Raw genomic sequence first — 25,205 nt, forward strand, 5'->3', positions numbered from 1 at the left:
CATGATCCTGGGGTCTCAGGATCAAGTCCCACATCAGGCTCCCTTCATGGAGCCTACTTCTCCCTCTGCCTGTCTCTCTCTCTCTCTCTCTCTCTCATGAATAAATAAATAAAATCTTTTTAAAAAATAAAAATAAAAACTATCCTTTTTTAATACTGGACAGATAAAAAAACATTTCACAGTATATTTTGGAGGCCCTGCACTGTCAGGTTAACATATAGTATTTTTCTATGGCTATCAGGATAGAAACAATTTATTTTAAATAGGTTCTTCATAAATCTTTCTTCACAAGCAAAACTGGCCAGTCATGAGGGGAATCTAGCTTCCCAAATCAAAAACTTTATTGTTATTAAAATCCTGCATTAGAAAAATAAAAAATAAAAATAAATAAATAAATAAAATCCTGCATTAGAGAATATTATCTAAGCTTCCCTCTAACTGAACAATGCCAAATTATTAATTTTATAAGTAACAAAAACGTTGAAGAGTTTTAATCTTATCCCCAGAGTTTTAGGTCACATCAACAGAATGGGAGAAATATCATTCAAGTCCTCTAAGGAGACTACAAAAATTATGTCATAATAGTCTATCTTTTTTAAATACAATCTCAAATTTTATATACTATGGTTTACATAAACAAATTAGCCTCAAGATCCACTTAGCAAAAATAAAAACTCTATTAAAAGTGAGGGGAAAAAATGTGAGTCATCACTGTGAAGAACCAAACTTCCTTACCATGGGGTAAGTAAAACTTTGATATTTAAAATATTTTCAAATCTGCTTCATTAAAACAAAAAATATGTATTTAGCCAAAGTCCTCTTTGGAAAAGCTTTAAACAAAAGAACAAAATGGCATACTGTATTGACTATCCTGTAAAAATGTATAATGTTTAAAATATGTAATTGAATAAAGAAAAGCTAACAGTTAAAAGAAAAAAAAAAAAACAAGACTTCCATTACCCATAAAACTAAACTTTCTTAACGAACTACTACATGTTATCTTACTTAGGTAAGTAAAAAATATAAGATTTAGGAGTTTCAATGAAATGAAACTGCTAAGAAGCACTCAACAGTTGCAAAACCAAAGGAAGATTCAAGAAAAATTAGCTATATATGGTAGAAACTACATATCACAAAGGAAGATTATTATATTAAGCCTAGAACTGGACACTTGCACACATGCACACCCCTATACTGTGTCTCTCAGATCATTGGGGGTAATAATAAAGATGATTATACAGGCAGTCAAACTGTTAAAGTTTTTAACACATACAGGACAAACTTTTACCTTTTCTATGCAGTCATCAAAAAATGCCAATCCAGTATCTTTATCACTTACAAAACTACATTCTTCAATAAAACGAATAAAAATCTGTGTTTTGGATAAATGAGTGTAGAATTTTGTATAGGCACGATCTCGACTTTTTAAAAATCCTGAAGAAAACAAAATTACAATTAAATTCAAAATTTAAAGTGGAACTAGATATAATATAAAATATTACTTTAAACTTGTACATGTCTATATTATATTCTCTTTACATATATCCACATTTATAGAAGCTTTTAGTAACCATTTCTAGTAAGCACTGCTCTTTCTGCCCAATTCAACCATAAAAAACTTAACTTATACCATTAACCTTCTCACTGAAATCTTTATCTTCTATAAGGAACCTCTAGCCCTACAGTTCTCAAGTAGAAATTTCTCTTTTAGACTCTGCATAGTTATGACCAAGAAGGGTCAATGCCCTTCCTCTGCAATGCTACCAGACAATTCCTATACTGGCTTGTGAAAATTTCTGCTCAGTGATGGTTCACACAACTTGGCTCTTTCACCCTTTCCTCTGCTAACTGTAGTCATCTACTGACTTCAGGGATACTCTCTCCATTCACTGAAGAATAGGACACACAATTCCAGTTCTTCTCCTCTCCAACTCCTACCGTCATCATTCTTCAACATCCATAAGCACAAACCATCCAATGCTTTAACAAGTTCTTAATGCCTTAAATTTCAATGATCTATGGTCTATCTCCTCAGTCACCAACTTCTGTACAGTCACACACTCCAGGGAATGTGGCATTTAAAACAACTCTGCCTCCTAAATCTAATTTACATATATATTATATTACTTTCTGCCAACTACCCTTGTCTGATTTGCTCACTTAAGTACTCCTACCAGGCATGGGAGGGCAGGGGGAAGCCTCGCTGAAATCTGCAATCATTCATATCCTTTTACTTTGTACCTAACCCTCCTGTCTTCACTTCTCTCTCCTTATCCCATATTGATTCCATGTTCAAGTCCATCATTTCATTTACTTTCTTGTCAACACTTTCAATTCTTATGTCCTTTTGTCTTTTTTTGGTCAAATTCACCTAGTATAACTTAGCCCTGGAGAAAATGTATTGCCTGGCTGAGCACAAAGGAGAAAAAATGATTCCACAACCAAGGTGATCAGAACCACTATACCTTCATCCCTGACTAACAACCCTACAAAATTTCTGGAATCAACCTAATTTCCCCTTACCCATGTTTTCACAACTATTTTCAATTCTTTAATTCTCTCCTATCATGTTCCCTCCCCCATCTCTAAGTGATTACACCTTATGTTGTAGAGAAAACGAAAATCATTAAGAGAATTACCATCATTATCTCACTACAAAACTTTGCTTTTCTGCAGCTAGCAGTTACCCCTTCCGTCTTTGTATGATGGCCATGTCCCTCTTATCTAAGGCCAAGCCCACCACATAAACCTGGGATTCCAGCCTCCTCAGTGTTCTCGGGCCAATTTTCCCTCTTTATTAGCTATTTATCAGCACATTCAAGTCTTTCTCTCATTTTAAAAAACGTTTCCTTACAAAGACAAAAATTTCAAAGTTACTCTCTTGACCTCTCCCTCTATCTTATATCCCATATTCAATCACCATGCTATATTCAGTCTACCTTCTAAAAAACATCACTCTTCCATTCATACTACTGTCAACTAAACCAGAGCACTTTCATGATCACTTGGACCAATGTGATAACCAACTAACCAGTAGATCCATACTTTGGATTCCTCCAGTCTCTGCACAGAAGCAAAGAAAAAAAAATTTAACACTGATCTTTTAAAAATGCATATCTGGGCAGCCCCAGTGGCTCAGCAGTTTAGCGCCGCCTTCAGCCCAGGGCCTGACCCTGGAGACCTGGGATCGAGTCCCGCATTGGGCTCCCTGCATGGAGCCTGCTTCTCCCTCTGCCGGTGTCTATGCCTCTCTCTCTCTCTCTCTCTCTCTCTCTCTGTGACTCTCATGAATAAATAAATAAATAAAATCTTTAAAATAAATAAATAAATATGCAAACCTGATCCTATTACCTACTTAAATATTCTTCTGGCTTCTAATACTGGCTTCTAATTACTCTTTTTTTTTTTTTTCAAGAAGATTTTGTTTATTTATTCATGAGACACACACAGAGAGAGAGAGAGAGAGAGAGAGAGAGAGGCAGAGAGAGGCACAGACACAGGCAGAGGGAGAAGCAGGCTCCATGCAGGGAGCCCGAGATGGGACTCAATCCCGGGTTTCCAGGATCATACCCTAGGCCGAAGGTGGCACTAAACTGCTGAGCCACCCGGGCTGCCCTCTAATTACTCTTAAAGACAGAAACCCTTCACTGGTCCTAAAAGATCCTGCATGATTTGGATCACACCCACCATTTTCAAGCATGGCTTTTGGGCCACTTTTCCCTCCAGCCTTTCTTTCTTTGACGTTTCAGGGCATTCCACAAGCTGTGGTCCTCACTCCATCCCCTTGAAATATTAATTAGTTGAGAAATGCTTAAATAAAATAAAAATGAATTATTCTTTACAAGTAGTAACAAAAAGTCTTTTTTTATTCTCCTAATGGATCCAGGCAATGATCAGCAAAGGCTGCTAAAATAATTAAATGAAAGGCTGATGGTGAAACTAAAATGAATGAATGAGGCTAACAACACTTAAAACACACTGATCAATCTTAGGAGCATTAAAAATGGGACAGCCAGACGTGTGTGGGCTACAATAGGAAGTAGTGAGCACCATGTGTTTTTAGCACTACTTGCCAAGAAAATTTTACCTGAATCTAATCAAGCTTTAGAACAGTACGATTTAATTCAGTTACCACTACCCACATGTGACAATTCACTTGAAATGTGACTGGTCCAAACTGAGATGTGCTGTAAATATAAAACATATACTGATTTTGAAGCCTTAGTATAGAAAAAAGAATGTAAAATATTTCATTAAAATTTAAAAATTTTAATTACATTTTGAAATACCACCTTGGATATTTGAAGTTACAAAAACATATTATGAAAATTAGTTTCCCCTATTGCCTACTATTTTTTTAACTATAGCAACTAGAAAAGTTTAAGTCATATGTGTGTCTCATATTACATTTCTGTTGGACAATGCCTCTCTTAATCTAACCAAAAGTTTATAGGAAATAGAGATGATGGAAGAAATGTTAAACAGCACCATGGGGACAGGATCAGCCAAAAGCACATACCATACAAATCTAGGAGATTCTAAAGGATAATTAGAAGCTTATGGGTAAAATGATGTTCTATTTGGAATTTGGAAAGAAAGCGGGGGAAGGATGGAACAAAAATGGCAAAATGTTGATTGCCACTTACTGCTGAGGTTGGAAGATGCTATATGAAAGTACATTATTCTATTTTCATATATGTTGGGAAAGTACCCCTAATAAAAAGGTAATCCAAAATCCACAGCCAATTCCTATTCACTTTTCAGGCCCAAGCTTAATTGTTATTTCTTCAGGGAACCCTTCCCTGACCTAGCACTCTGACTATAGCCAATACATTCCTTCACAATACACTTAAGTAAAATGTAATTAGTATTTGTGTTACTATGTAATATCTGTAGCCCTCACTATACTAAATACTATTTCTGTTAACAAAAAATCTTAAGCCTCATACACTAAGTATCTTTCTAAATTACATTAGCAATGGCACTCTCCGACTGAGAAAGAATATGAATGAATTAGTGACTCACAATTTAAACTACCCATTTAGGGACACCTGAGCGGCTCAGCAGCTGAGCATGTACCTTCAGCTCAGGTTGTGATCCTAGGGTGATCGGGTCCTGTACTGGGTTTCCCGCAAGGAGCCTGTTCTCCCTCTGCCTGTGTCTCTGCCTCTCTCTCTCTGATAAATAAATAAATCTTTAAAAATAAAATAAAATAAAGAAACTTCCTACTTACGACTACCCATAACCTGAGCTCTAACCTTATTATCAGCCTTATCTTTCACAACACCACTAAAGCTCTTCACTTTGCTGTTATGGGCTTAACCCTGTAATTCTTTTTTTTTTTTTTTTTTTTTAGATTTTATTTATTTATTCATGAGAAACACACAGAGAGAGAAGCAGACATAGGCAGAGGAGAAGCAGGCTACATGCAGGGGGCCGGATGTGGGACTCGATCCCAGATCCCAGAGGGATCACGCCCTGAGCCAAAGGCAGACGCTCAACCGCTGAGCCACCCAGGCATCCCTGACCCCGGTAATTCTGGTATTTCCCCGCTCCCCACCATCAAATTTTTATGAAGTCCTAACCCTCGGTATTTTAAAATGCACTGTATTTGCAGATAGGGTCTTTAAAGAAGTAATTAAGTCAAAATGAGATAATTAGGGTGGGTTCTAGTCCAATGATTAATGAATGTACTTATAAGAAGTAGAAATCTGGGAGCACCCGGGTGGCTCAGCCGGTTAAGTGAACAACTCTTATTTCAGCTCAGGTCATGATCTCAGAGTCATGGCACTGAGCCCCATGATGGGCTCTGTACTCAGCAGGAAGTCTGCTTGAGATTCTGTCTCCTTCTGCCCCTCCCCCCACACACTCCAACGCTCTCCCTCTCTGTCTCTAATAAATAAATAAACCTTTAAAAAAAAAAAAAAAGAACAAGAAGTGGAAATCTGGATACAGATTCAACCAGAAGGAAAACCATGTGAAAACACAAGGAGAAGTTGGCCCATCTTTATAAGACAAGGAGAGAGACCTCAGGGGACACCAATCCTACCAACACAATGATCTTGGACTTCTAGCCTCTAGAATTGTGAGAAAATAAATTTCTGTTGTTTAAGCCACCCAATCTATGCCACTTTGTTATGGTAGCCATGACAAGTTAATACATTTAAGCCACCCAATCTATGCCACTTTGTTATGGTAGCCATGACAAATTAATACACATACCTTATACATTTGTTCTTGAGGTTTCTTCCATTCTATTACCACTAACAATAATAACTATTATCATGAGTACTGCAATCTTACTAGTTGCTTCATATACATTCAATCTTCACCACTCATTCATGAAGTAGGTATCATCCCCATTTTATTAATGAGAAAACAGAACCTCAGAAAGTCTTAACAAAAAAGAAATTCTATTCAAATTTGACTTTTAATACATATTGGTTTTGTTTTTGTTTTTTAAAGGTTTTATTATTTGAGAGAAAGAACACAAGCAGGGGGAGAGTAAGGGGGTGGAGGCAGGGCAGAGGGAGAAGCAGACTCCCCACTGAGCAAGAAGCCCGACATTTTGGGGCTCAACCCCAGGACTTTGAGATTATGACCTGAGCCGAAGGCAGACACCTAACCGACTGGGCACCCAGGCACCCCTAATGCATCTTGTTTTTTAGAAAGCCTGTCCTGCTCATATCCATTTATCTGAATTCTATTCATTCATCAAAGTCATACTCTACTTCCATGAAGTCTTCTGAAATATTCATTTGGAAGAATGCTCCCTTCTTCCAAATTTGGGAACTTCTCACTGAATTATTAATTGTGTAAAATCTATTCTCTTGAGTACATGTTCTATTTTAAAAAGTATTTTAGATTTATTTTCCACTTACTATCCCATAGAGCTAGATTTTAACACTTATTTACCTCTCTACCTTACCTAATAACTAGTCAGACTTGGTAAGTGGTGACTAAATATTTAAGAGATAGGTTATCCTAAAGCAGAGATGATAAAAGACAAAAAGATCATTAGAAAAGTAAAGGTTTTTTTGTTTGTTTAAGTAACTACTGGGTAAAAGTACAGAAATATCAAATAATTTTCATATAAATACTATTGTATCTATAAGGTTGCTACATGTAAGAGCAACTGAATAACAAAAATCTTTACAATTCCCTAAAATAACAAATACTAAAAAAAAAAATGAGTTCAGTGTTTTCCCCTGAAACAAGCTATATTTTTCGAAAATTCTAACAACTGGTGGCCTTATTCCAAAAACTAATTGTTAGTGAATACTGTAAAGCGAAGAATGTATAAATCAAAGAATTAGCAAAATTGAGGAACCACCTAAAAGCAAATCACCAGGTATGTTCTACTAAGATAACTGACTATCTAGTAAATACAAGCAATATCTTTGACTTTTCATAATTAAAGATGTCCAGTTTCATTTCTCAGGGGAAAATGGGATATAAAAATTAAAAGAAATTCTTCATAGAGCTAGACTACAAATACACAGATATTCATTATATTTTAATATACATTTCTAAGAACTTACATAGTGAATATTTTGGGGGGAGCAATACCAAATAGAAAATATTTTCCAAAAAAAAAAAAAAAAAAGAAAATATTTTTCATTTCAATAAAAAGTAAATATATTTTCAATGCCACTCACCCTGTCGGTCAAACAATGAATCAACAGCTGTGGCTTTATTTGAAGGGGCCTCTGTGATTGGTCTGAGATATGTTCTATACCCTTTTAAAATAGATGCCATAAAACGCAAAAATGCCTCCTGAATTTCCATTTCAAGTTGTGTTGTCTTCTTTTGCCAAGAGAAATCTGCTTCAATTGGAGTCATCTCAATTGCTGAACCTTCTTGTGTTTTTCGGTGAACTGACAAATGAAGAGAAAATGGCATTAATATATAATATTATACAAATAATGATTAAACAATTAAGAAAATAGTCAAAATCCATGACTTCCTGAAATTCCTCTCTCCATTAACGTAAAGAGATCATTGGCAGATGCTAACAGGGAGATTCAGGCAGACAGGATACAAAGAACATGCTCAAAAAAAAAAATCACAAACCACATTAACGTGTTAGTACTGAAATATTGTTTTTTTTTTTTTAATGAGAATCATTTTAAACGGAGTGAAATTATATTTAAATTTAAGAATTTATTTTCATACATATTCTTCCATTTAAAATATTCCTTTCTCCTCATATTTACCCGAAGATAGCTGGGGATACAACTTCTTTAAGGTACTAAGCAGATTTTTGCATGGCTTTTTGGGAAGCTGCTTCCAGTTCATGTTCTTCTTTTCATCTGATCTATTAAATAAAAACATAATTAAAATCTGCTAAAATCTCTTTTTACTCAGCAAAATTCTTACATCAAACTAATAAAGAAAATGGAAAGGGTATATTTGCTCATTACAATTGACATTGTCAGCTGAATAAATGGTTTTCAAGGAAGTTCTCTTTACATTTCAATGAACCTCAGTCACTGCTCTAACACAGATTCTCAAAGCTGGAGCTATGAATTCAACACCAAAGTCATACTTCAAAAGTTACATTTTAGAGTATTTTAAGTGACCAACTTAATTGATACTTCAAACTACTTATTAGAAGCAAATCTTAATAAATATCGGAGAGTAATATATTAAGCATATTCTGACTACAATTCAAATAGCATTTAAGAGAAAAAAAGCTTAGAAGTTCAAAAGAATACTTCTAAATAATGCATGATTCAAAATATTTTAATAGAAATTAACATTTAAGACTCTAGGGATGCCTAGGTGGTTCAGCTGGTCGAGCAACTGACTCTTGGTTTTGGCCCAGGTCCTGATCTCAAAGTCCTGAGATCAAGCCCCATTTCAGGCTCTGTGCTCAGCATGGAGTCTGCCTGAGATTCTCTTTCCTCCCTCTCTGCCCCTCCTCCTCGTGCTCTCAATCTTTCTCTCTAAAATAAATAAATAAATTGGGGGGGAAGCCTCTACAAAGATGAAAGCCTATATATTAACCATGGGCCGCAGCTAAAGCTTTATACATCATTAAGCCAATATCATTTATGACGTCAATGTAAACATTTTAAATTTTTAGAAAATTTAATCTGTTAAGATAAAAAAAAAGATAATATTTATTTCAGTAATGTAAGAATTATTCACTAATTGATTTTTTTTATTTTTATTTATTTATTCATGAGAGAGAGGCAGAGACACAGAAAGAGGGAGAAGCAGGCTCCATGCAGGGAGCCCGATGTGGGACTCGATCCCGGGTCTCCAGGATCACGCCCTGAGCTAAAGGCGGCGCTAAACCGCTGAGCCACCTGGGCTGCCCCATTAATTGATTTTATAATGTAATTTACCACACAGAAAATAAAAGAGAAACAATGCTCATTTCAATAGCTGTATAAAAGTATAAAATTCAAGACCTATTTAAGAGTTTTTAAAAATCATTACGTAGAAGCAATCAATCAAAACTCTAGAGTGGAGCTAACAAACCTTTTCTATAAAACGTCAGACATTAAACATTTTATGTTTTGAGGACCATACGGTCCTCTGTCACAATTTCTCAATTTACCCCTATAGCAAGAAAGCAGCCTCACAGAATATGTAAATGAATGAATTTTGTAGTTTTATCTACAAAAATAGGCCATGGGCTAGATGTCAATTCTTGCTTAAAACAATAATCATACTTAATGATGGAGTGCTCAAGGCATTCCCTTTAAAATTAGGAGTAAGACAAGATACCAGTTATGACTACTTCTATTCAACACTATGCTGGATCCTAGCCAGAGAATTAAGACAAAAATTTAAAAATATATGGATTGTACTTGATGTGATTGTTTACAGCCAGAAAACAGAAGAGAATTTACAGACAAAACAGAAGAATTCAATTAAGTTGCTGTGCAGATCACTACATGAAAACCCAGTATCATTTCTATACTGTAGCAACAAATAGAAAATGTAATTTAAAATATCATTTACAGTAGCAATAAAAAACACACAGTACTTAGGAATAACTAAGTCTAACAAAAGATGTTCATGGTCTTTATGAGAAAACTGCAAAGTTTATTGGAAAAAATGTAAAAAGATCTATGAAGTAAACTACTATAAAGATGGGTAAGGAGACTCTATCAAGAAGATGTCATTTGCCTCCAAAGAATATCCAGAATAATATTTCATAACCTCAAGGCAGAGAACTTCATATACAAGAACCAAAAACAGCAATCAATAAAAAGAAACTGATAAATTTTATCAATTAAAATAAGCTTCTGTTCATCAAAATATACCATAGATATAATGTAAAGACAAGTCACAGTGAGGGGAAAGCTTTTTGCAAAGCATGTAACAGAACAAGAATTAACCATATTATAAAAAGGACTGATACAAATCAAAAGAAAAAAAAACAATCTAATAGGAAATGTACCCCAAAAAAGGAAAATCCAATTCACAGAGAGGAAAACCAAAGGACAAAAAGAAATTTAAATGCCCCATTTGCTACTAATTAGGGAAATATGAATAAAAGGCACAATGAGACTCCATTACTATCAAATTAACAAAAATTTCAAAGTCTGACCATAACAAGTATTTGGCAAAGAATACAACAAAGAGAATTCTCATTTGCTGCTAAGGAGATAAACGTGGAAGAGTAATATGACATTAGCTATGTCTACAACCCAAAATTAGCTCTCCTACTTATACACTTCAAAAGAATTCCTGCCTGTATACTCAAAGAAATATGCACAATAATAATCAGAGGAGCCTTGTTCATAATTGCAAAAAAATCTAGGTACAATCTAAATACACAACAATACTGATAAACCCTAAAAATGAACTAGAGTTACATGTATCAACACAGATGAACCTCATAAAGAATGACCAGTAAAAAAGCAAGTCACGGGAAACTATACAAAGATATAAAATTTTTAAAGCATGCAAAACAAAATATTTAAACTAATACATCTATAATAAAGTTTCTAAAACACATGAAAATGATAAACACCAAATTCAAGATAACAGTAAAGGAGGAGCAAGATACGTTGCAGAGGACTATCCAGGGGTTTCAAATTCATCAGGAATATTCTATTTCTTAATTTGGGTCATGGATACATGGGATTTATTTACATTATTCTTTATAATTCTTGGGATTCTGAAACATTTCATAATTATTTAAGTACAACTGAGCAAAGAGTTAAAAGTTATTTTAGAAAACAAGTCTTCAAAAAAATAAAGAGAACAAGTCTTCTGATCAATAGATATGTTACAGAAGTTACTTAAAACTGGGAAAAAAAAAACTGGAAAAAATTAAGCCTCTCCATAATATTTTATACAGAATAGTAAATAAAGGCAAACATCTGAGTTACGACTTCATAAGTAATCATTTCCAAAAGCACCACAATGTGTACAACCCTGACATAATTGTTTTTCAGGGATAGTAGCTGAAAACAAAATGTGTGCTATGGGAAATATTTAGTGGTTCATTACTTTTAGGCTACAAGTAAGTCAAAGTACACATAGTAAAGAGCTACCATGAGTATACAGTTTCAGAAATAAATGGCAGATCCATTTCAAAAAAAATTTTAAGTGATAGCAAATGTTTTCTTCTTAGGTATTCCTTTGGTTCACTTAGGGATATTTTCCCAACTTATTCTACTGCTGTTACCCTTGAAGTCTCACTCACAATTCCTATTCTATTCATTTTCTGCCAATCTCAAACAGTAAAGAATAAAGTACTTCAGGACCTGGAGTTTGGTACCAACACTATGGAATTTTCAACAGTTACTGACCTTCCTGAGTTTTTTGTGGGGAGGGAGGGAGGAGGAGATTGGCTCTTGAGCATTGAACCAGAGCTGTTTTTATTAATTGCCATACTCTAGTCTTTGAACTCTTGGTTACACCACTGCTGTACATTTTATCACCTCCAGTAAACACAAAGTATGATTGGTTTTTAATATAAATTTCTCTGTAATAAGGGGCACCTAGGTGGCTCAATCAGTTAAGCATCTGCTTTCAGCTCAGGTCATGATCCCCAAGTCCTGGGATCAAGCCCCACATCAGGCTCCCTGTTCAGTGGGAAGTCTGCTTCTCCTTCTCCCTCTGCCCCTTCCCTCCATCCTCACACCCTGCCCCCACTCGTATTCTCTCTCTCAAATAAAATCTTTTTAAAAACTTTCTCACAATAAAGTAGATCCTTACAAAATTTAAATCTTGACAACTAAGGAAATGGCATAATATTTAACTTATATTCTAACTAAACTCAAACAGGTAAACTCATTTTTTTCAAAGCTTATGTATGGATTTTGAATTAAACCTAGAAAGCGGGGATCCCTGGGTGGCGCAGCGGTTTGGCGCCTGCCTTTGGCCCAGGGCGCGATCCTGGAGACCCGGGATCGAATCCCACATCGGGCTCCCAGTGCATGGAGCCTGCTTCTCCCTCTGCCTATGTCTCTGCCTCTCTCTCTTTCTCTCCCTGTGACTATCATAAATAAATAAAAAATTTAAAAAAAAATAAAATAAAATAAAAAGGAGCTTATTAAAAATTAAAAATAAAATAAAATAAAATAAACCTAGAAAGCATATCATCTCTTGAGCTCTGAAAGCAGTGTTTAACCTTTTTTTTCAAATCCATATTCTCTTTTGACAAACATAAATATTTTCTGCCTACTGCCAACATTATTATCAAAATATAAACTAATGTTGAACATGTTCTTTTCCAAACTTTCCAGGATTCTAATAGCTGCCCGCATTGAGAATTATTGTACTAAAGATGAAAACTTACTAATAACAACGTTAAAAACAGCATATTTCTCAATGCTTTCAACGAGCTGTACCTACATATGGGGGAAATATAAATGGGAGATAAGATAAAAATAATCAACTTACACATATAACATGTTTGTATCCAAGTCAATGCAAACAACATCTTGTGGTGGGTCATGAAGATCAAAATACCTTGAGTCAACTCCAACTATAAATGGTAAAGGTGCACTAAGGACTGCCGCCAGTGAAAGAGGACAAAGGGGGATATATGGGCACTGCCACTGAAATGGAAAGATCATCTGGGAAAAAAATTTTGAAAAATTAACCAAATTTCAAATGTGCAATGAAACATATGTAATTAACTAATATTATTGAAAGGGACCATTAAAAAGCAGTGAAGTTTCTTTTACCTTGTACTTCATTCAGAAAACTAAATGACTATAAAATATTGCTAAGCAGTACTATGAACCAATGTTATTATTAAAATCTTTAAGCATGACAATTATCACAAGCACAATAAAAATGCTAACAGCTCTTTGCATGTTAATTCTTCTACTGCCATATAAAATCCACATCCACATTTTTTTAAAAAGTCAAAGCAGAGAGAGAAAAATCCCCCCCAAAATTATAAAACAAACTCATATCTTTACTTAATTCTTATGCATTTAATCCACCTATTAATTCTCAAAATACCTTTTGACTAAAATCCAACTAAGAGCTCCAAGGACTAAAAAAAATTCAAATCATTCTCTTAGTAATGGTCACAGTCAACTGAAAATTTCATTAAAAGTTTCCTAACTGCTCACATAAACGCAAAATGATCCAACTTCAATGAAGCCTGGCATCTTAAAAAATACTAGTTAAAAAAAAAAAAAATACTAGTTAATATAAAATATACCTCAAGAATCCTTATCAGTGTTTTACAAAGCTCTACCTTAATTATATAGTATGTGCTTTTTAAAATAAAAGACAAGTTTTGGTAAGTTAAAAAACAGACTAAAAATTTAATTATCAGCTAATATGAAAATCCTAATCACTGATGACAAAAATTTTTCCTTTACTATAAAAATCCTTGCTATACCTTATCCATCATTACTCACCCTATAGCATTTATTACACCTGCCAGTTATTCCAGATGGTTGTTCGGAATAGGATTTTGTCTTCAATCATTTATTTACTTATCAAATATTTCAACACTTAGTGTGAGCCAACCACTGTTCTAAATGAGGCTGTAACAGTGAATAAAACAAAGATCACTGCCCTCCTGAGGTTTATAGCTTAGCAAAAGAGTCAGGAAACTCTTTCTGTATAAGAAAGATAGGAAATATTTTAGACCTTATGAGCCGTATTGTCTCACAAATATTTCACTTTGTCTCCATGCACGAAAGCAGTCATAGGCAAGTATGTAAATAAATGACCTATGTTCCAGTAAAATTTTACTTACAAAAACAGATGGCAAGCAAGATTTGACCAGTGGGTCATCCTAGTTTAGCAGAGGCAGAATATAAAAAGAGGACACAATAAAAAAAAAATATATATATATATCCCCTATCAGGAAGTGCTAAGTGCTATGGAAAAAGAAAAAGTAAATCCCAAGTGCACAGGATTCTAATTAAGAATAGGAAAGAGGAGAGCAGGTTGTATTATTATATAGGCCAAATAGGGTGGACTTCATTAAGGTGACAACTGAGCCTAAACCTGAAGGGGAAGAGTGCTTTTGAGGGAAGGAACAGCTAGAGTAAGGTATGGGGCCTGCCTAATATGCTTCAGGAGCAGCTTGTGTGCTGGAGCAGGGTAAGCAAGGGGGCAGAGTAGCCAGAATCAGAGGGCAAACAAAAAGAGCCACTCCCATAGGACCTTGCAAGGACTTCACAGATACCTACAGTGAAGATGGAAAACGATCTTCCATTCAACAAAAGTACATTATACCTGCAACTATGTCAAAAAATTTTAAAAACAAAAGAGCAAAATGTGACACCTTTATATTCACCTTTGACTTTTACAGCTCAATCGATAAATAGGGTCATTTTTACAAAAATGTTCATTGGTTTCATCAATGTTTGCTGTGGAGCTCCATTAATTCTTTGATATTGTTTGATATTCAAATCATCCTCCTTCTGAATAATTTATCCTGTCAACATTCCTTTCCATTTTCTCTTCTTTAAATGATAAACTGCCAGTCTTCACTTACTAATGGTTTTGCATTCATTGCAAGCAGTACTCCAACATCAGTTACATAAATTTCATGCAATTTTGCATTTTGCATAAGATTTCCAATTACACATTGCAATGTTTCCAACCTATTCTTGCACTGTACTGCTGAAAAAAATCAAGAAGACTGGGCCACAAAGATTCTGACATAGGAACATAGATAAACACTCATGTTTTACAGGAAGGACTGGGAATTTTCTAAAACTGTTTAGTTCATTAACAAATATTTTCATGTTATAATGGCTTTTGCTTTCATACGCAACTGTGAAGGTTTTGAAAATTAATACACAATGAGGATTTCTGCTCCTCATAGACTATCTCACGTTGGTTACTTCGGTTTACAGTCATAGTAGCATTTCTCTGACAAATTAAGATCTTGGAAACATCCCAGTTGTTGATTTAACAGACATTTATTGAGTGCTTACTCAATGCTATTTAGCAGTAATTAAGTGCTGAGGACACAGGAATAATCAAGAGACTAGGTCTTTATTTCCATGTGAATTACATTCTTAAAATGGGGAAGAGAAAACAGGAGAGTCAACTGTTTTAAATTAAACATATAGTGGGAAATAAAGTTGGAGAAATGGAACAACCAAAATTCTATACTATGATCCATAAAGCCCTACATTATCAGACCTCTAACTGCAATTGGGAAGACATCAAAAAACAAAAGAGAGGGATCCCTGGGCGGCGCAGCGGTTTGGCGCCTGCCTTTTGCCCAGGGCGCGATCCTGGAGACCAAGGATTGAATCCCACGTTGGGCTCCCTGCATGGAGCATGGAGCCTGCTTCTCCCTCTGCCTGTGTCTCTGCCCCTCCCTCTCTCTCTCTCTCTCTCTCTCTCTCTCTCTCTGTGTGTGACTATCATGAATAAATAAATAAAATCTTTAAAAAACAAAAAAAAAAGAAGAAGAGAATTTGATTTAATTTTGTTTTACATAATAGCTAAACATTTTTATATTATCCTATTTCACAATCACTTAGGATTTCCTGTTACTGGCTCACAATGATTAAAAGTTAAACTGGGAATAATGAACTGTGTAATTCATTTGCACAATTTTAGGGTAGATGAAATTGGCCAGAGCCTCTTGTTTAATATAATAAACTTCATTCACGAGGTTTGTGTAATCACATAGATTCTCTAAAGTACTCTAATACATGAAAAATCAGAAAGTGGAGTTTTCTGTCAAATAGAAATCACCTTTTTCTCTTTACTATTTCTCTTTGCCACTCTATTATATTTATGTTAAACATTTCCTGGTAATTTCTTTTTTTTTTTTTTTTTAAAGATTTTATTTATTTATTCATGACAGAGAGAGAGAGAGAGAGAGAGAGAGAGAGAAGCAGGCTCCATGCAGGGAGCCTGACATGGGACTTGATCCTGGGTCTCCAGGATCACACCCCGGGCTGAAGGTGGCACTAAATCTCTGGGCCACTGGGGCTGCCCCCTGGTAATTTCAAAGTTGCTTTCACTGAAGCAAATTTCCCTTTATAGTAAAAATTCTGTCAGTAATCCTGTACTATAAAGAAAATTCTGTACTTACAGCTACAACAGCTTCAGCTACTCCAGTCAACACAGCTGGCCTAAGAGAATGTAGCAGAATCTTACTCTCAAGTAAAACAAACAGCAGCAGTGTGGCACAATTCTCAGGACCCAGATTCATTAACAAGGTGCTAAAGTTGGCTCCACTAGGAGAAAAGAGAAAAAGATTATGAACTATTTCACTAAAACATGTAAAGATTTGCTTATTAAATTATTTCTTAAATATTAACAGACTGAGAATCCAGTGGTAATTTCAAGTCCTGATTTAGTTATCACTGAGAAGTAGCAAATTTAATGAGAGAGTATAACAATGACTCAAACTCATCCTTTGGTAACAAAGGGGAGTTTATCAGGGAAGATTTTCCCAAAAAACCACTACTTGAGCTGAGCTCAAACAAATGGAAGTTAGGGAGAAGCCAACAGATGCAGAGGCAATGAGGCAAGAAAAAGCTACCATCGTTTCTACGAAATTGAAATACACTTACTGTGACTAAAGCATAAGGAAGGGGTAAAGATTATGTCAAAACAGAAACAATACATTTGCATTCTGAAAAGGACACCTGCCTGCAGTATGGATAAAGAAATACTGAAGGAAGAAGAAAAGGGACCAATTACAGTTACTAACAAAGTTGTCTAGGTAAAAGATCAGGCTATCCTGGATTAGTGATGTAGATGAACAGACACTAACAGGTTTGAGATATCTGGGGAGGTTAAAATCAGTTCACTTGAATATTTAGCTGAGAAACCAGATAGGAGGGGAGAGAAAAGGAAAAGGGAGTTATTTCCTATATCCAACCTTGCAACACTCTTAAATGTTCCATTTTTTAAACGGATAGCCCACCATCCATCCAGCTATCAAAATAGAAACATTAAGGCTATCCTATGTAAAAGATGACGCTTAATTTTATTATCCTAACCCTTAAAATATTTTAAAGCTTCTGCTCCAAGTGAATGAATATATCATTTTAGATACTATTACTAACCTTAGTGGTAAAGGCGTAGAAACTGGCTGTGATAATATTAATGCATCATGGACTGAAAGCTTTAAAAAAAAAAAAAAAGATGAATTAATCAAGCCAATCTTGAAACCTAAATATTTAGGTCTATATCAAGGATGATATAGAAAATAATACAAAGACTAACACAGTTTTAGAAATGTACTAAGGTATAAAACAATAGCTGTATTTACTCAGAGGTATTGTATTATTTCAAATTAAATGGTTAATTCAACTAAATTCTAATTCAGTTAATTATTTAAAATAAATTTATTTTTAAATTATGAAATAATTGCTTCTTAAAAGCTTCAAGTTTATTTACTCTATAGACTGGCAAGCATTTAGCAACTGATTACTATATATTAACACCTGCTGAAGAACATACTGGTTGAACAGAAGTACATTCAAGATTAACAGTATTTGACTTAATGCCACCATATCACATTAATGTTGGTAACATCTTAGAAAAAATTTTTAAAATAGCTTGCCTCTAGAGATCAGCACTACTCAAAGTACCAGTCTGCAAACTGTTACTGGCCTAGGAAAAGATCATATACAAATGGAGAAAGCCATTCAGAAACCTTTAGGGCAATATGACACTGCTCTCACACCCAAGTACGTGATCAGAGGGCTCATGTCTTTGGACAGGTACAGATATGTTCATGTCTATACTGATCACATGGTAAGGCACATTTCACAAGCTGTAAACTCGTACAGGCTTGCCACTGATCAGAAATAAAGAAGCTGTTGCTTTAACATAAAAGTTTAAAGACCACTATCAGAGACTATTTCACCTCTTCCCTCCAACCACAAATCATTTAATATTTAATATTTATTAGTTGCTCAGATTTAAAAATATGCTTAAAACATAATTCTGGGTTATACATTATTAAAACCAGCTACAAAAATGCCATACACAGACCAATAATGATAATGTCATGAATCAAAGATTGTAATTATTCCAATTCTTCACACTCAAAATATAAAATACAAAAAATTCAAGGACTTTATGAACACATATTGCTCCACTTCAAACTCAAAGGGCCATAAAATCTACTCTGCAATGACTAGAATGAACATTTGCAGAGCTTCCCTCAAATATATTTGCTTTTGATTACCTGTACAAGGATTCTTGGTCTTTGTGGTGAAGGAAAAGGGATGTTTTGCATGAAGTGTGAAATATGCCTGCAAAAAAAATTGAAATATAGATCATAATTACTTTTCTAAAATGCATCATAGATTTTTTTTTTTAATTTTTTTTTTTTTTTTTTTTTTTTTAATTTATGATAGGAACACAGTGAGAGAGAGAGGCAGAGACACAGGCAGAGGGAGAAGCAGGCTCCATGCACCGGGAGCCCGACGTGGGATTCGATCCCGGATCTCCAGGATCGTGCCCTGGGCCAAAGGCAGGCGCCAAACCGCTGCGCCACCCAGGGATCCCTGCATCATAGATTTTAACAAATTTTAAATATTATATATATCATTCCAGATCTGACAAAACCACTTACCTAAAACTTATGCTAAATAAATATACTTAGTGTATAAACAAATATATTCATCCCACTAAACTTCTGAAATGCACACTCTATTTCCTGATTAAAAGTCCATATTAATATACTCTAATGTTGCCAGAAAAATAAGAATAACACATATATAATCTTCATAAAAGAAGCTAATTGGGATCCCTGGGTGGCGCAGCGGTTTGGCACCTGCCTTTGGCCCAGGGCGCGATCCTGGAGACCCGGGATTGAATCCAACGTCGGGATCCCGGTACATAGAGCCTGCTTCTCCCTCTGCCTATGTCTCTCCCTCTCTCTCTCTCTCTGTATGACTATCATAAATAAATAAAAATTTAAAAATAAATAAATAAATAAATAAAAATAAAAGAAGCTAATTTTTATTGTCTAGTTACCAGTGCCGGTATGGGGAACAACTAACTGCAATACAATAAATTAAAACTATTACTGATTTTAATCCTAATAATTCATCAATATTAATTTAATCAATATAGTTCTTTCACTATAACTTTGGGCAAACCACTTACCTTCTCTATTTCTCTACTTATAAATAATGCTTCTTAAGTTTCTCCAAAGCTTTGAGCTCTTAGGAACCACTAACATGCAAATATTATTCATCTGAGAAAAATATTAATTGCATATACTGATTTAAAACCTCAAACTATTCATAGAACATTAATTTTTCAAAAGGCTACTCACTTGTCCCTAACATTAAGCTTTATTTCAAACAATTTTAAGTTCATCTGAAAGCCAAAGTTAAATCTAGACTATGAACTCTTAGTTTGGCATCCCAAGAGTAGATCACAAAAGTTAAATAATTGCCCCTACTTTTCCACTAATTATTATACTTTGCTGATATTCTTTGTTATAATGTGAAATCTCAGAAATTGTATGAAAAATTTATCTTATGCAAACTATATTTCCATAAAGCTCTGACACCTATTGGTTTGTTAAGAGGATAAATAAATCATTAACTATAATAAACAAAAGTCAGTGTGCCTCCAGAGTCAGAAAAGGTGTGTGTGAGAGTGTTTTTAAGTAATCTCAACATCCAACGTAGGGGTTTGAACCCATGATCCTGAGATCAAGAGTTGGATGCTCCACCAACTGAGCCAGTGAGGTGCCCCAAGATGTGGTTTTTAAAAGACAGCAGCTTCTTTTAAAACAGAGGATCATGGGGGAAGGGAGGAAAAAATAAAACGACAAAATCATAGAGGCAGACAAACCATGAGACTCTTAATCACAGGAAACAAACTGAGGGTCGCTGGAGGGGAGGGGGTTGGGGGATGGAGTAATTGGGTGATGGGCATTAAGGAGGGCACATGATGTGATGAGCACTGGGTGTTAGGACTGATGAATCACTGACCTCTACTTCTCAAACTAATAATACACTATATGTTAATTAATTGAATTTAAACTTTAAAAGGGGGAGGGGTGCCTGAATTCTCAGTGGATTAAGCGGCTGCCTTCAGGTCAGGTCATGATCCTGGAGTCCTGGCAGCCTTGAGCTCCCTGCTTAGGAAAAAAGTCTACTTGTCCCTCTCCCTCTACCTCTCCCCCCAACCCTGCCCTCGCTTGTGTTCTCTCTCTCAAATAAATAAGAAAAAGGAAAAAGAAAACAAAAAAGAAAAAGAAAAAAAAAAGAAAAGGGGAAAAAAAAAAACTCAAAAAAATAAAAGACAGCAGCTCCACATATATTTTTCCTGCTTACAAAAGATTTCCGTAACAAAAGGACTTAAAAATAGAGTGGAAAATTAGAATCCCTAGATGCTAAAACCAAAACCTCACTTTTAGCATCAATTAACTTACCCTTATTAATTTCTACCTCAGCTAAGATGCTGAGGTATAGTTAGACCCTGGAATGGCCATGTGTATTATTTAGGTCTACATGTGTCCATAGCTCTTTTTCTCTTGGTTATTAGAGAATGAATAGGAAGAACACATACAGTGCACTATATAGAGTCCCTTCAGTTGAGTTCTCAAAAAAGTTATTCATCCCAACCACCACTCCTCAATTTTAAAATCACTAGTTCAGGTGAAAAAGGGAACAAGTAAAAAGTAAGATGACTGTGACCCTTCTTCCCTTTGAACTTTTCTCCTTAAACTTAAGCAAACAATTAAATGTGTACATACAAAACCAGTTTTCCCACCAGACGTCTTTCTCATCATTATACCTACTTTTCAATGGGAAGAGGATGTGGTCCAGACACAGAAAGTTTGTAGATAAACATGAGAAATTTTCTGAAAGCTTCAAAAAAAGGCCAGTGTGAGAGTAAACATATGCATTTGTTTGAATTGATGGATCTGGAGACCACTTTTCTCTCCACAGGGGTCACCAGGCCCAGATGCATAAGCTGTTTCTCTGTCAGAAGTTCCCGAGAGTAAGGTTCATAAAACTGGATGGCAGCTCCATATACCTACAAAGCAACAGAATTCCAGTATTAAGATTTGAGTTTGTTTGTACAAGAGAAACACTAGCATAGAGTGAATAAGGTGATTAGAAAAATCTCAAACACTGCTGGTGGGAATATAAAATGGTACAGCTTCTGTGGAAAAGTTTGGTGGCTTCTTTAAAATTTTAAAAAGAATTACTATAGAATCCAGCAATTCCACTAATTAGACCCCAAAGAATTGAAATTAGGGACTCAAACAGATACTCAAACACACCAGTGTTCAAAGCAGCATTATTCACAATAGACAAATAGTGGAAACAACCCCAATGTCCATCAATAGATGAGTGGACAAACAAAAGCGTGGTATATAATGCCATGGAATGTTATTCATCCTCAAAAAGGAATGAAATTCTGATAGACACTGCAACATGAATGAACCTTGGAAACATTATACTAAGTGAAATAAGCCAGACACAAAAGGACAAATATTTATAGGATTCCACTTATATGAGCTACCTAAAATAGGCAAATTTATAGAAAGTAGAATAGAGATTACCAGGAACCAGGCATAGGGGTGGGGGAAGTTTCTGTCTAAGGTAATGGAAAAGTTCTGGAAACAGATAGTGATACCTTTTAAAAATATTATAACTACTTGGTCACTATATATATAAATATACATACATATGTATACATACACATTTTATATATATACACATACACTCATCACACACATAGTGTATATCACATTAACCTTTGTCTTTAAAATATAACACTTTCTATGATCTCAAGAGATTTTAATATAACAAAAGCATCTCAATGAAACACTGTTCTCTATCGATCAAAGTAAATTTAATAACTCTTAAGTGTTTAAAGATCTTAAAATTTTCATTTATATTTATTGCTTTCAATGAAAGAAATAAAAATAATTATTAGCTAAAGACTTACCTTAGTTGTAAGCAACCTAATTAATTGGCCTTCATTCAGTGCATACTTTGCTTATGTTCCAGACATTATGCTAGATACTTAATCTTCATTATCATTAATACAGTGGTTTTATAACTATGCCCTATAGAATGAGGCCACAGAGGTGTTTTGTTTGATCCATAAGAGTCAGCATTGGTTAGTTATACTTTCCAATAAACTATTTCATCAAATTTCCTGAGAGCTTTAAATTTTTAAATTTCTACTACATTCATAGTTTTATTTTATTTCCTAATATTGTTTCACCATCTCTTTCTTATTTTAAATTATCATTTATGTCATTACTATTGCTTTATACATGTTTTCAGTTACTGACTATTACAAATAAGACATATACATGTCTTTTGGAAAATATATACAATCTTTTCCCTTAGGATAAGAATGTAAGTCCTGGGCCACAGAGTTGTTTCTTTCCCTTGCTAATAATGTATAAATTCTTATATACTATGGATTCAAGTCCCCCCCCCCCCCACACACACACACACACATTGCATTATTTCCTCTCATCCTGTGGCCTGCTTTTTTCACCTTAAGGGTATCTTTTTTTTTTTTTTAAGGATTTTATTAACTTATTTGAGAGAATGAGAGAAAGTGAGAGAGTGCGTGCACGAATAGAGGGTGGGCAGCGGGGGTAGGGGCAGAAGGACAAGTAGACTGGAGGACCTTGAGATCATGACCTGAGCCAAAATCAGATGCTTCTGACTGACCCACCCAGGCACCCCTGGTATCTTTGAATAAACAGATTTTTTTTTTAATTTCAGTGAGGTCCTATTATTCATCTTTTCTTTTATGGTCAGTACTTTTAAAAAAATGTTAATTCCAATATAGTTAACATACAGTGTTAATTTCAAGTATATAATACAGTGATTCAGTAATTCCATATACTACTCTTATCAAGAGTTGTTTATCAAGATAAGCATACTCTTAATTCACTTTACCTATTTCACCCATTCTCCTACCCACCTCCCTTCTGGTAACCTATATATATGTTTTATTTATATATATATATATTTATATATATAAATAATATATAGATAATTATTTATATTCTCTCATTGAAAGCAATAAATATAAATGAAAATTTTAAGATCTTTGAACACTTAAGAGTTATTAAATTTACTTTGATTGATAGAATTCCAGTATAAGATTTGAGTTTGTTTGTACAAGAGAAACACTAGCATAGAGTAAATAAGGTTATCTAGGTTGACAAGTCCCTTTTTTCTAGGTTTTTCTAGGTTGACAAGTTTTTCTAGGTTGATAAGTCCCTTGGCATATAATTTTTCATAATATTCCCTTACAATTCTTTGTATTTCTATGATGTCAGGTCTTATTTCTCCTCTTTCATTTCTAATTTTATTTCAGTCCTCTTTTTTTTTTTTTTTTAAATGAATCTAGCTAAAGATTTATCGATTTCGGTGATCTTTTCAAAGTACCAGCTTCTAAAAAAAACACACACACACAAAGTACCAGCTTCTGGTTTCATTGATATATATTACTGTTTGGGGGTTTTTGCTTTTTTTTTCCATTTCTGTATCACTTATTTCTGCTCTAGTCTGTATTATTTCCTTCTGCTGGTTTGAGTTTTGTTTGTTCAATGTTTCATTGAGATGCTTTTGTCATATTTATTAAAAATCTCTTGAGATCATAGAAAGTGTTATATTTGTAAAGACACATAGCTTGCCCTCTATAGACAAAAGTCTGGTTTTTTTGTCTTGTCTCTTTTATCCCCCCTTGTTCATTTGTTTTGTTTCTTAAGTTCCACATATGAGTGAAATCATATGGTATGGGTCTTTCTCTGACTGGCTTATTTCACTTAGCATTATACTCTCTAGATACATCTATGTTGTTGTGAATGGCAGGATTTCATTCTTTTTCTGGCTGAACGATATTCCATTGTACATATACACCACTTCTTTATCCATTCATCTATCAATGGATACTCGGACTGCTTCAAAAATTTAAATACTGCTGCAATAAACACAGGGGTGCACAGATTCCTTTGAATTAGTGTTTTCCTGTTCCTTAGGTAAATACACAGTAGTGCAATTACTAGATTATAGGGTAGCTCTATTTTTAATTTTCTGAGGAATCTCCATACTGTCTTCTGCAGTGACAGTACCAGTTTGCATTCCCACCAACAGTGCAAAAGGGTATCTTTTTTTCCACATCCTTGCCAACATTTGTTGTTTCTTGTGTTCACTATTTTAGCCCTTTTGATAGGAGTGAGGTGATATCCTATTGTGATTTTGATTTGCGCTTCCTTGATGATGAGTGATACCGAGCATCTTTTCATGTGCCTGCTGCCCATCCATGTGTCTTCTTTGGAGAAATGTCTGTTCATGTCTTCTGCCTATTTTTAAATTGGTTTATTGTGGGATTTTTGCTGCTGAGTTGTATAAGTTCTTTATATATTTTGGATACTAACCCTTTATCAGATATTTCATTTGCAAAATATCTTCTCCCATTCAGTAGGATGTCTTTTAGTTCTGTTGGTTGTTTCCTTTACTATGCAGAAGTCTTTTCTTTGATGTAACCCCAGTAGCTTATTTTTGCTTTTGTTTCCCTTGCTCAAGAGTATCTAGAAAGATGCTGCTATGGCTAATGTCAGAGAAATTACTGCCTATGATCTCTTCTAGGATTTTTATGGTTTCAGGTCTCACATTTAGGTCCTTGTCCACTTTGAGTTTATTTTTGTGTATGGTTAAGAAAGTGATCTAGTTTCATTCTTTTGCATGAATCTGTCCAATTTTCCCTATATTATTTGTTGAAAATACTCTTTTTCTCATTGCATATTCTTGCCTCCTTTGTAAAAAATT

The 25,205-nt window shown here is 34.7% G+C and overlaps 1 protein-coding gene across 4 annotated transcripts in view; it reads right to left on the bottom strand.

Moving 5' to 3' along the window:
- Positions 1–25,205, bottom strand: part of DENND4C (DENN domain containing 4C) — a 126,039-nt gene that overhangs the window by 47,993 nt on the left and 52,841 nt on the right. For all 4 annotated transcript variants that reach the window (XM_041761086.1, XM_041761083.1, XM_041761085.1 and 1 more), the window contains 8 exons: positions 21,194–21,432; positions 18,617–18,683; positions 17,487–17,545; positions 16,505–16,649; positions 12,874–13,049; positions 8,217–8,317; positions 7,659–7,877; positions 1,289–1,434 (listed from right to left, as the gene is read on the bottom strand). In XM_041761086.1, coding sequence (XP_041617020.1) covers positions 1,289–1,434; positions 7,659–7,877; positions 8,217–8,317; positions 12,874–13,049; positions 16,505–16,649; positions 17,487–17,545; positions 18,617–18,683; positions 21,194–21,432 — 1,152 coding nt within the window. The remainder of the gene's footprint in view (positions 1–1,288; positions 1,435–7,658; positions 7,878–8,216; positions 8,318–12,873; positions 13,050–16,504; positions 16,650–17,486; positions 17,546–18,616; positions 18,684–21,193; positions 21,433–25,205) is intronic.

The sequence above is a fragment of the Vulpes lagopus genome, chromosome 7 (assembly GCF_018345385.1).
Source record: "Vulpes lagopus strain Blue_001 chromosome 7, ASM1834538v1, whole genome shotgun sequence".
Lineage (NCBI taxonomy): Eukaryota > Metazoa > Chordata > Mammalia > Carnivora > Canidae > Vulpes > Vulpes lagopus.